At 34.4% G+C, this 13758-nt stretch overlaps 1 protein-coding gene across 1 annotated transcript; it reads left to right on the top strand.

The window, feature by feature from the left end:
• The first annotated feature begins 4641 nt into the window (after positions 1-4641).
• LOC134280266 (uncharacterized) lies at positions 4642-5257 on the top strand. Its single transcript, XM_062762673.1, has one exon. It carries the CDS (start codon positions 4642-4644, stop codon positions 5224-5226), a length of 585 nt encoding a protein of 194 aa, XP_062618657.1. The 3' UTR covers positions 5227-5257.
• The last annotated feature ends 8501 nt before the right edge of the window (positions 5258-13758 follow it).

Here is a 13758-nt window from a genome sequence, read left to right as displayed (position 1 = left end):
GTAAAAGGAATATAGATTTACGAATCATGAATGTTTCTAATATAATTTATTGAGACCGGTAAATATGAATATTAACCAAATATGGTTATGGCTATTTATTATTGTTGTTATTTAGGCCTATATTTGCGAGTGTCTCCTCACGCAGCGGTGAAAAGGTCGTGCAGGCGGGCGGCTTATATATTGGGGGGGGGGGGGGGGGGGTTAGCCTCAGAACAATCTCTGGCCTCAGAACTGTTAACTCTCTGCTTGAGAAAATTCGGACAGATAAAGCAGAGAGCTACAGATCCAGGCGTTATAAAAACCTTCGATTTACGTCGACGATTTTTCGTCGTTCACTTCTGTTTTTTTTTTAAAATTTTTATTTTATACTTTCCTCAGCTTTAAAAATGTTATATAATAAAGACGAAAAACATTTTGTTCTTTATTGTCCAAAATATGATCAACTTAGATGCAATTATAATGATAAATTTAATGTAAACACATACATTAGTGATAAACCCATTAGAAAACTTGTCAATCCTATGTACAAATATTTCAACTGCTAGAAGGATATGTTGTTTCTTGAAAAAGTGCTTTGACATCAGAAAAGAAAATAAAAAATGAATGTTAATATTGAGAAATACACAATTTTGTTCACCTCATATTTCTCACTTTGTATATGCATGTATTAATTGTGTTAATTTGTGTTATGTTATTAATGTTCATGACTGTATGCCGACATGGTAATTGTCAATAAAGTGAATTAAATTGAATATAATAATTAATCATACATTCAATCTCAATTCCTGATAATTTACTTACCTTTCAACGCTATAGTACAAATGGTTCGTGGTTACGGACGTCGAAATGGAACTCTTTTAAACCGACATTACAATACTATTTACAGGACTGTTTTGGACCGTTAAAAGGCAAATAAAGTATAACAGGGCCGTAACTACCATTGAGGCAACGGAGGCAATTGCCTCCTCTAGATTTTTATTTATTTTTTTTTTTTTGGAAATAAGAAACACAACACAATCAGCTGGATCAAGATTGATCATTTATTTGTTTGATTATAGCCACCTGAGCAATTTTTCAGCTATCCAGTGAGTGTCAACATTACCTATGCTCGGCGTTTAGGGCCTTTGAGCAGAGAGGGATCTTTATCGTGCCACAGCTGTGACACGGGGCTTCGGTTAACTTTATGCGGTCTCATCCGAAGGACCAGTCCCCATGTCCCATAGCGAAATTCGAACTACGGCGATCGATCATTTTAGAACTGCATTTAGTACAGTGAAAACTATTCAGAATGAATCGACGGGTACGTAAGATCCATCTTGCGTTCTCTGGTGATCAAAGCTAGACGATCACCGTTAAGCCTTCAGACAATATTGAAAATGGGAATTACGATTGAAATTTATTTGATCATATCTATCCAAAATAGTACATAAATAGGTAATATAATAAAGTGGTAAGCATTCTCAAAATCAAGGAAATGGTCCAAAATTGAGCCGTTTGAAGCAATTTTTAGGGGGGCTTCGCCCCCCACAACCCCTTATCTTGGGGGCCTCAATCGGCGGCCCCCAAACCCCCGCCTCCTCTATCTTTTACCCCTTGTTACGGCCCTGTATAAGACACCAGTCTAAAAGCCAGAGAAAGCTTAAACTACACGAAATAAATACCTAAACTAGCGACAAAAAATCGTCGGCGTAAATCGAAGGTCTTTACAACGCTTGGATCTGTAGCTCTCTGCTTTATCTGTCCGAATTTTCTCAAGCAGAGAGCTATAGTTTTGCAGTTAGGGGGTGGGGGTGGGGGTGGTTGAGTCAGAGGAATCTCGGATAAGTCCTTCTCCTTTTCCTTTTTGACGAAGGACCTAGTCCTCGATAGTTTTTCGTTTTGCATAAATACTAACATATATACTATAATATTCATTTATTTTTTTCTTCATTTTGACATATGAAAGTCCTTTTAAGTTTAAGTTAATTCATAATTTTACGCGTTCCCAGTAACTTTTGCGAATAAACAACCAGGGAAACTTTCGCGTATTACGCGTAACTTTCGCGAAATAACGCGAAATAATTAGCATTTTATTTCAAAATCTCTACTATATATTAATAGCGAAGAATCGGGGATGCATAGTTTTTGCCCTGTCCGTCTGTTTGTCCGCAAAAAATTTTAACCTTTCCCATAACTATAGCTTTTAGTTTTCAAAGGTGTATTCCTTGTGAAAAGACCTTTCTTTCGATACACCAAATTTGACCTTTTGACCTTGACCTTGGAGTTTGACACACTTTACACCAAAGTACATGTACCAAACTTTTACTTTGGTCATAACTTTTGAACGGTTGGTGCTCATACTTCACACATGTATTCTTTGTGACAAGACCTTCCATAGGATACCAACAATTTTGACCTAGGATATTAACCTACTAATAAAAAAAAATTGAACCTTAGCTAATTAAGGGGTCGCATTGAAATTTTTCATACATATAGACTAAAAAAACCCTAATATTGGGAATAAAATTTGGGAGGACTTGGCCTCAGATCCAGCCTCAAATCCTGCTTACCATGCACGCTAACACGTGCCCGCTACATTATTATCTCCTCGTAACAGAGTTGGAAAAGATATACATGTAGTATTGCGCTTGTGTGTGTGTGGGGGGGGGGGGTTGTCCTTGTGTGCGTAACGGAAGAGTTTGTCCTTGAGTGCATAACAAAAGTGACGTAATTTACATCGGGATCGATGGCGAATGCTGCCTTGAATTAGTCTATATTAGATAGTAGATAATAGCTCTCAATCTTTTTGTATCTCGACACCTGAAATTCAAATTTTTGATAATCATTAAAAAATAACTCTAGTTAAGTATTTGTAAACATAAAAAATGGATATATAAATTTGAAATTTTTTTAGCTAAAACTGTGTCCATGTCCCTTTAAACAGCACCGGACATTTCACAACAGATCGCAATGCCGGGGTATGTCATTGGACTGAACAGCTGAAGTGGTGCAATAAATGAATACATATACAATAGTTAAGTTCATCTAGAATCAAGATTTTCCAGTAAAGTTTTGCTTTAACCACATCTGAATTAAGGATAAAAACGATAAAAATAAAATATGAAATGTGTATTTTTGATTTATCATAAAAATGATTAAGTAGATATTTGATAGAAAATATAAACTTTCACATAAACCCTCATCGTCGGAAACCCACGGGTGATCTCGTCTTTGTGATAAGTAAAGACGAGATCACCCGTGGGTTTCTGACGATGATAAACCCCGGCCCATTTACCAAACTGTTCGATGCAATACATGCCGGGTAGTGTGTATACATAAAATGTATACAAAAGCGTTGCGCTATTCAACCAACGGCCAGTTGCATTTGAACAATGACATATGCTAGGTCCAAGACTTTACCAACCTCAGATTATTGTCCCCTGCTTTCGGGAAAGAGAGAGGACATTAAATCTAATTCGTCTGTCCGTCTGTCAGTCTGTCCGTCCGTCACAAAAACTTTATCCTCGGTCATAGCTTTGAATGAGAAGATATAAGGTTTTCATATTACACATGAATATTACCTGTGACAAGACCTTTCTAAATACACTATGAATTTTCTCCCCTTGACCTTGAAGTTTGACCTACTTTTAAAAAATAACATTACTTTGAATTAACCATAACTTTTAAATAAGAAGAGATAGGGCTTTCATATTACACATGTAAATTATCTGTGACAAGACCTTTCCAAATACTCTATGATTTTTTACCTCATGACCTTGACCTTTAAGTTTTGCCTACTTTTGAAAAACTTTGACCTTGGTCATAACTTTTGAATGAGAAAAGATAAGTCTTTCATATTAAAGCTGTATAGTGTCTGTGACAAGACCTCTCTAAATAAACCATGATTTTTGACACCATGACCATGACCTACTTATAAAAAATTAAACATTACTTTGAATTGGCGGTTTATTCCCACTTAGCCAACATTTTGAAAAATCATATTCCCACATAGCCAACATTTTGATTTTTACACCTGAGTGATTAACAGGCTATAGTCTGTTTTCTGGTATGCATATCAATTACCTGAGACTTGTTTCCTTTGAAAATAAAAACAGTGTATAAAATATACCAACCAGAGTTAAAATTTGAGTCAAAATAAATATAAAATTAGAGAAAAAAAATTAAAGTTTATAATTTAATAATGAAAAAAAGCAGCAAAATTTAAGCAGAGAATTAATTAATTCAAAAAAGTAATTAATTTAAATTTATGAATAGAATATTAATATCATATAAGTTAAAAAAAATAGAAACAAATATATTTTTTGGACCACACAGCATATTTTTATTGGAAAATAAAGAAAAACAATTAAGTCACTTTGAAGAAATAATTATGTATAATCATTAAAAATGGTTGTGTTTTTACTAGTAAAAGTGCTTGTACATAACATTACCGATACACAAGTTAAGTATATAATTACTTTATAAATGATTATAATTGAATGTTTTTTAAAGAATCTTCTAAACTAGATCAGCATAATTATTATCAATAATTTACAGAATCAAAAGCTTGCAAATTTTGAGATCTTAATTGTTTTCTGGACTTTCCATTAAAAAAATCACTATCAAAAAAAAAGAAAGAAAGAAAGAAGGAAGAAGAAGAAAATGGCTAATCTTCAGGTGCAAGTCAACTTTCTCGAGAACGGCAGAGGAGGATTCTATCTTCTTCATGGTGGATACAAGTATTCCGTGAGGACAACACGCAACGACCGAACATATTGGAGATGCGTGAGAAGGGCCGCCGTCTTGCCTCTTGTTCCAGCTCCCCGTGTTGAGGACGTGTGGTTCCAAGCCTTAGAGGACCATGATGACAACACCGACGCTGTGATGCGATTCAAGGACTACGTGACCGAGACCTGGGTTGAAGGGCATCTTGACATCTCAAACCATTTTGATCACGACGGACATAGAACCACCAACACAGTTGAGGGATGGCACCACAAGTTCAACAGAATGTGCAGACGTGCCCATCCCAACATCTTTGTATTCATCGAGATGCTCCAAAAAGAACAGGCGGCAAATGAGGCAAAGATCATCCAGATTACAGCAGGAGGAGTCGTGCGTCCCAAAAAAAGGAAATACCGCCAGCTGGATTCACGTCTCCAGCGTCTCAAGGAGAGACTGCGTCAAGGACAAATGGACATAGTGGCCTATGCTGACGCAGCCTCACATCTCATTCATTTTGAGTGACAATATGCAAGTGATTGTGGTGAAATAATGTAGAAACTAGATTTCATTCATGTGAACATTGATTTTGAATCCATTGTTTGTTTTATTTATGTCTTATTTATTGCTGTGAGATGTAGAAAAAAAACTCATAATAAAATATTATTACTTTACACAAGCGTTTTTCTTGAAGGTTATATTTGAAATATAGTAGTAAACATGGTAAATGTATCTCTAAAAAAATTAATTTAAAATCAGTTTCATAATTATATTTCCAGGATGAATTTGAAGTGTAGTAGTACATATGCATGTATCTCTTAAAAATAATTTCACTTGGTTTTCATATTTATATTTCCAGATGAAAAAAAATCAATGTAAGCATTTATCATTTTAGGTTTACATCAATGCCCAGGTATAATTAAATATAATTCTTTAGAGAAAGAGAATTTCTTATTTATTTTATGTTTGAAATAAGAAGACATCTAAAAAGGTTTTAAAAATAATGAAATTTTTCAACAAAAAAAAATCATAGTTTTAAATTAAAAAAAAAAATTAATATTTTTATATGAACAATTTAATATTTATGAGAAGAAAACAATTAAATATTTTATATTATCCTAATAAGAATTATTTACTATTTATTCAGCATATAGCTAAAACAGACTATAGCCTACCTGTAATTAATTTCTTTTGTTCTCCACCTGCACCCCATTCCCACTTAGCCAACACCGACTTACCTGTGTTTTACCTGTATTTTTTCAAAATGTTGGCTAAGTGGGAAGACACCGAATTGGCTATAACATTTGAATGAGAAGAGATAGGGTTTTCATATCAAACATGTAAATTACGTGTAACAATTAAGACCTTTATAAATACACTATGATTTTTGACCCCGTGACCTTACAATGAAGTTTGATATACTTTTAAAAAAGATTAAACATTACTTTAAAAAAATCGGTGATAAATTCTGAATGACATATGATAGGGCGTTTATATTTGACACAATATTCCATAAAATAAATGACATCTCACCCACAAAGACACCGAACGCAGGGGACCTCAATTCTTTGAATTTGCTTGTGATTTTGTGTTTCTACAGTGAGTCTAACGGACACAAATGAATATAAGACATCCATTCGTCAGAATTTCGTCAATTTTCTGAGATCTTATTTTATAATCTTATTTCAAATGCTACAGAGATTAATTGTTAAAAATGGCACCGGAAAGGGATGTGTGATATTTTCGCCGAAATTCATTATAATAAAGTTTTACTTTGGGAAAAAGAAGATGGGTGAATAAGGCGGGCAGAATGCCTATAGTGCGACAGATAAGAAGTGAAAATTTTAATCTCAATTGAATCCAAATTTTACTTGATATTTCATCTAATATTAAAGTATACTTTATGTAAAATCTCTAAAAATTTACAAAAATCTCACAAAGACTGAAAACATTTGCCTATGAAAAAGCTTACACACACTAAAAAGAACAAAAAAAGATCATTTTCTCATACTTAAACAAACTTTTTCAATATGGGTGGGTCTTCTCTCCATTTTTTTGAAAGATGATCCTAAAAGTGTGCAATAGAATACACATTTTTTGGTTTTCAAAAACATGGAGCTAAGACCCACTATACCTTCAAAGTACACTTTTATGACACAACATTAGCATCTTTCCGAGAAATACTTCAAGTCCATTAAGTCGGGGGTCATGTCACAAACATGATTTATTATTGTTTTACAAACAGCGTGACAGTTTGCTTTATAGGGCGTGCTAAACTTTTGTATGCTGATAATCATTTTACTCATCGATTGGATGTTTGATTTCAATGGAATCAAAAATACTTTGCATATGAAACAGAGAACCCAACAATACCACTGACAATACTGACCAATCGTATTGAGTCACATGTTTACTAGCATGCAGTAAACAACAGCAAGTTTTACAACCTACAATGATGATATTGATAGCTGCATAGTACAACAGCAGCAGAGTAGCCTTACTAATTCTATTCTTTGAATTTTCTTGTTCGTATGTAAAACCATCCGGTCAAATCATAACAAATATAATACATGTTTTTTTGAGGACAGAGAACGGGCTTTGACTGACCACGTGTTGCTGGTGAGTAGAAATGCCGCACTGGTGAACAATCATTCATTGTGATTGGCCAGTATTCTCAGGATATTGTTGTATTCTGAGTTTCATATTCAAATTGGTATTGATTCCATTGAAATAAGCATCCAATCACTGAGTAAAATGAATATCAGGTCACAAAATTTTAGCACGCCCCATCTAGCTAACTGTCACGCTGTTTGTAAAACAATAATAAATGCCTAAAGTCACTATGAGTGGTTTAGCATAGTGGTTAAAGCGTTAGTCTCAAAGCAGTATGCTATTGATACGTCGGATTTTTATTGCTAGGGTTCGAATCCCACGAATATCATCTAATAATTTTATGAAAGAAAATTTTTTACGAGATTTTTTCTCCCTCAGAAAAGTTTGTTTTTGTCATAATTTCAAAAATTTCATTAATTAGAAGTTAATTTAAATAATCAATTTACACATTTAATATGATTTCTTAATATCTGACCCTATAGGCATTCTGCCCGCCTTGTTCGCCCATCTTCTTAAAAAGTGACGGTATAAAAGATTGAGAAAACTCAAAATTGCACCTTGTGATGGGCTCAGTTCAAATAGCCTTTCGTTTGCAATTGTAATGAATTAACTAGCTCTCATGTTGTAAATTGTAGTCATCATGTATTCAAATTTTGCAATAACTTTCCCTAGTAAATTCAAAGTTTACAACTTGATAGCATATAGCTCATAAAATCAAATGAAAACAAATAAGAAAAGAAATTTAGTTGTACGCAAATGTAGCGCTTTTCAAAAGCAAAAACTTTCGCAATAAACGCGGAAGTTGTACACTTTAATTCTGTTCGCGAAAGTTTCGCGTTATAAAGAAAATTTCGCGTTTATTCGCGAAAGTTATGCACGTTATGCAATAATCTTTCCTACGATAGAGCAAAAAAAAAAAAAAAAAAAAAAAAGGGAAGGGGGAGATTTCAAACTGTGGTGCAGGATTCAAGAGGTGTTGCCCATTTTGTAAAGGGGAGGTGACATTGAAAATTTTCCGAAATATATAGTCTACGCGCCCCTCCCCCCCAATAAAACCCTAAAAACAATTAGTATTGCATGGGGATAAAATTGGGGTGAGACAAACCTCGGATCCAGTCTCAAACCCTGCGAACACGTGCACGTGCCTGCTACACCTCGGGTGTCATGACAAATAATATATCCCCCCCCGGCGCTCTCATACATCTTTAACAAGATCGGATATTTCACAACAGATAGCAATACCGGGGTATGTCATTGCACTTAAGTTGTGCAATAAATGGATACATAAAGTATTTAAGTTCATGTAGAATTATATTTTCCAGTACGTTTCGCTTTAACTTCCACTAAAAAAAAAAATAAATAAATAAAATAAAATAAATGAAATGTGTATTTTGGGTTGATCATAAAAAAAATTAACTAGAAATATGATAGAAAATCAAAACTTTCACACACACCCGGCCGGCCCCTGCCATTTACCTATTCATAACTGTTCTCTATCATTTAAATAATTACATATCAATGATGCAATACATACTATTCCATTCATTCCATCTTTATTTCCTCTTTTCAGAGATTTCACAAATCATACAGTTTTCATGTTATAGATCATGTTATATCAGACATATCATATTAAAATTGACAACAAAAAAAGAAAGAAAAAGAAAGGTGTACACAACGTATTTACAGAATCAGTAATAAACTGACCAAAAAAAAAAAATATGTTTGAGTGGAAGCTCTGCTAAAAAATGCACAGGCTTCACAGATAAACCTGGCACAACAACATATAAATTCCTTTTCTTCCTGCTTGTCCCCAAACGTTAATGTTGGGAGACCACCTAGTAATGATATATAGAGATCATGATCACGCATATGAGTTAGTTCTACATATAAATGAACATCAAATTTGTTTACTACAAAATCAAAAAATAAGTTTCTAATTTGTTCTGTGGCGGAACACCACAACACGGCATGTTGGAAAGGATCGCTATATATGTTTTTACAGAGAACACACGTATGTTGGTTTAACTGAGGTATAACAGTCCATAATTTTGCGACGAATTTAATTAGTTTGATTTCTTCAAAGGAGAAGTCGAATTTGTATATTCGCGCCGGGTGATGCTTCGATGTAAATCTCGGAACAATATAAAGTCCCTGTCTGTTTCCGTTCTGCTTGTCCAGGATACGCTTTGATAATAACTTATGGATTGACGAACGATGTTTTTCCATGCAGGTTTACCAGGGAACGTTGCTTCGTTGATAAATATCTGCAGGTAGCTTAAAAGATTGTACTTAACTAAAATCTGCCAGATGTCCTGTACAAAACCAGTGATCAGTTTTCCTTCATTCGTTATAAAGTCAAATAGTCTGAACAAGAAAATGTGTTTTGATAATACGTCCAATTTAAGGTTACACAGCTTCCCGAAAAACAAGAGTTTACGTTTATCAATTTCTGCAGATATGGGATAGATTCCGAGCATGCTTTCACACATGTCGGAACGGGTGTTAATTTTAAAATTTTGAATGTCTTTCACAACAAAGTGTTGAAACCTGTTTAATAATTGTAGGTCTGCTGATTTTAAATTGTTCCAAAGTTCACAGCCGTACAGCAAAGATGGAAGTACTACTTTTTTGTAAAGGCTGGCAAGAGTTACTGAGTTTGAATTGCTTGACAAATCATTTCGGATAGCAAAATACGATTTTCTAGCTTTGTTACAGCTTGCCTGTGTTCTTTCTATAGATTTGAATCTATTTTGTTGAATGATTCCTGAGTGTTAATTTATAATTGTCATTTAATGGAATAATTTCGTTTCCTAATATCCAAGGCTGTAATGTTGTTGGGATCTGTTTGCCAAATATGACGATACTGGATTTTTGAGCATTAAAAGAGAAACGCCAGAGACATGAGTAGTTATAAGCACAATCTAACATTTTTTGTAAACCAGTAGCACTGGCACTTAAACATGCTATATCATCAGCTAATGTTGGATTTGTTGATTTTACATTATAAACACCAAAATTTTGCTCTGTACATTCAAGCAGATTTAATAATTCATTGATAAATACACAATAAAGAAATCCCGAGAGAACACCTCCCTGTCTAACACCCTGCTGGACGGGGAAGTATTTAGACATTTGGTTATTTACCACAACTTTGCTCTCATTGCCCATATGAAAATCATCTATAAGTGACCAAAGTTGACCTTTAACACCTAGTTTATTAAGTTTTACTAAAAGGCCATTTCTCCATACAGTGTCATATGCTTTTTTGCAGTCTAAAAATGCTACAAAGACAGGACTACCATGGTCATTGTAGTTCAAAACTGTTTCCTGTAAGTTAAATGCAGCTGTGATACAGCCTAGTTCCTTTTGAAATCCTTGTTGCTGTACGTTAGGGAATTTCACTTTACTCAATAAATTATCACTAATGCGATTGTGTATTATTTTTCTCGAATACTTTGAGAAGACATGATAAAAGAGATACAGGTCTATAACTGTCAGGAGAATATTTCGGTTTAGTATCCCCTTTATATATTGGTACAATGATGCCCTTTTTCCAATCGTTTGGTATTTTGCCAATTTTGGTAATGCTACTAAACAGAATGCACATATAAAAAATAACACTGTCTCCTCCATATTTCAAATGTTCGGCTTGGATTTTGTCAATTCCAGGAGCTTTACGCAGCTTTAAGGAGGCTACAGCCCGAGCGACCTCTCCCTTTGTAATTTCATCTATCTGAAGAGAGCTATCTATCATCATTTTACAAACAGCCTGACAGTTTGCTTGATGGGCATGCTAAAACTTTGTGTGCTGATTATCCTTTTACTCATCGATTGGATCAATGGAATCAATACTAATTTGCATATGAAACTCGGAATACAACAATCCCCTGATAATACTGGCCAATCACATTGAAGGGTTGTTTACCAGTACGGCATTTGTAGTCACCAGCAACACGTGGTCAGTCAAAACCCGTTTCGTTTTCTGTCCTCAAAAAAAGCGTGTATTATATTTGTTGTGATTTGACCGGGTGGGTTTTTGGATACATATAAGAAAATTTAAAGAATGGAATTAGTAAGGTTACTCTGCTTCTGTTGTACTATGTACGTAGCTCTATCAATATCATCATTATAGGAAGTAAAACTTGCTTTGTCCGTTCACATGTAATTGTTGTTTATTCAACGCGATTGGTCAGTATTGTCAGTGGTATTGCTGTGTTCTGTGTTTCATATGCAAAGTATTATTGATTCTATTGAAATCAAACATCCAATCGATGAGTAAAAATGATAATCAGCATACAAAATTTTAGCACGCCCTATCAAGCAAACTGTCACGCTGTTAGTAAAACGATAATAAGTTCTGTTTCTTTATTTCATTGTAGGCTATGTCTACTTCAACTCTGTGTGTTTCACTGAAATTTGTTTCATTTTTTGGTGTATATACGTCATGGTAATAAGTAGCAAAAACATCGGCCACCGTTTCAGGGTCAGTGGCAGTGACGCCTTTACAGATTATTTCCGGGTAGATTTTGTCTCGGCGTGGACGCTGTTTGTTAATGAGTTTCCAAAAGAGGCGAATGTCGCATCCAGCTGCATGATCTATATCCGTGTATGTGTCTTTAATGTATTTTTCAAATGCATTAATTTGACATCTGCGAAATTCACTTTTAGCTCGTTTGTAATTAAAGTACGATTCATGCTGCATTCCGCGTGGTCTGCCATCGGCTACCCAAATGTTTCTCATTTCTCGCTCTCTGTTATGAGATTCCTTCACTTCCCTTGTCCAGTAAGGTTTTGTGTGAGGGTTGAATCTCTTCACCGGCACAGTTTCAACAGCACATATAGTTAAACATGCAGTGTGTAAACGACGTGTTGAATTCATTAATTTCACTTTGTGTTTGGGGAATAATGTTCTTAAATCTAGTTTCTAATTGTTCTGCTACATGTAATTCGTAGGAACGTATTTCATTTTCTTTAATTTTGTGCCACGCAGGTGAGCTATCATTCAAGTTTTCAAGTTTATGTTGTTTGCTATTTACATCGAACACGGCTATCACAGGTAAATGATCCGAAGTACTCGATATCATTCCTTCCTCTAGAATGTCATAGGATCTTATACCCCATTCATACGACATGATTTGCATACCTCAGTATATTTTACTCATATGTAAATTTACTCACATGTGCAATTTTTGTCGTATGAACTGATTTGCTCACATGTAAATTCTGCACAGTTGAGTAAATTTACACCTGGTCAGGACTAGGTGCAAATTAACTTTTGCATACATGTTGTCGCAAATAATTAGTTCTTGTGAGTAAATTTTGTCGTATGAACACGCAGCAAATTTACTTATGTATGTATTTTGTTTTGTTTATTGCATAAATCTACATTTTAAGTGTTGTTTCGGTTGTTTATGCATTGTAAAGTGTATAATATCAGTTTGTTAACATGGCGGCTAGAAAGCAAAAGAAAAAAAGTGGATTTTTTATGGTCATCTTTGCTGTACATATACTTCAAGGACAGCTGAATGTAAAAATTTAGAATTTTGATAAGGGTACTGCTTTAAAGACTTTAAAGGATACGCCGGATTGTACTAGCATAGATCTTTTAACAAATGGCTTTTTCAACTCTGAAAACAAGGATCCACAGTATATCTCCAGTCTCCCCTGAGATGAATTTGAATTTGCAAAAACGTGCACATCTTGCACCCTTTCTGGCAAACCTATGATTATGCCTCTAAATTATAAAAATATAGCTGTGGTCGCGCAAACATGTCCTGCAGGATCAATAATTAGTCCCCTTACTATTCAAGTATAGTACTGAGTAGTCTTCATGGGAATGCTCCGGAGCTGTGATACATTGTAGTATAGGCATTGCATCAATCGGCCTGGCCCCATTACAGATCATTGACTTTCTTCTACCTTTCTTTGATTTTAAACCAAGGCAAGCTACTGACATATAAATTGATGTTCAGGAATTTCATCAACACTGTTGAAAATAAGCATTTTTAAGTATTCTATGATTCATGGGGATTCGTATTTATTTCCAATTCACATATTTGTTTTGTTTTAATTTTTTTTAAAATCGATTGCCAATTTCATTCTCCTGGAAAATATATGTAATATTCATGCAGATACTTCACAATGAACTCGCAAACTTGATGTACTGTAGATTTCCAAATACCAAAAAGATTTCCAGTCGTCCTTTATTCTGCTGAATACGCCAACCAGTAGTCAGCCATCTTTTTCTTAACACCCAACGGCTCTTCTATAGTTTTAAGGATCGAGACCAAAGCATTATCCAACTTCAAACAATGATTTTAATCAATTTTCCTTTTTTCGTGTGTAAACTTTTCCTAAAAGTTCTCTTTTATCCGTATATTAATAAAATATTAGTTTCTTTGAGGAACATTCAAAAGTTAGTCTTATACCGAAATAGTAAGAAAA

The sequence above is a fragment of the Saccostrea cucullata genome, unplaced genomic scaffold (genome assembly GCF_032062105.1).
Source record: "Saccostrea cucullata isolate Sc308-1 unplaced genomic scaffold, CSIRO_AGI_Scuc_v1 ctg105, whole genome shotgun sequence".
NCBI classification, from domain to species: domain Eukaryota; kingdom Metazoa; phylum Mollusca; class Bivalvia; order Ostreida; family Ostreidae; genus Saccostrea; species Saccostrea cuccullata.
Note: the sequence above shows the minus strand (reverse complement) of the source record. Positions and strands in the feature narration are given on the sequence as shown.

Excerpts from the sequence above, each read along its gene's own strand:
- LOC134280266 (XM_062762673.1), top strand. The coding sequence starts at position 4,642 with ATGGCTAATCTTCAGGTGCAAGTCAACTTTCTCGAGAACGGCAGAGGA.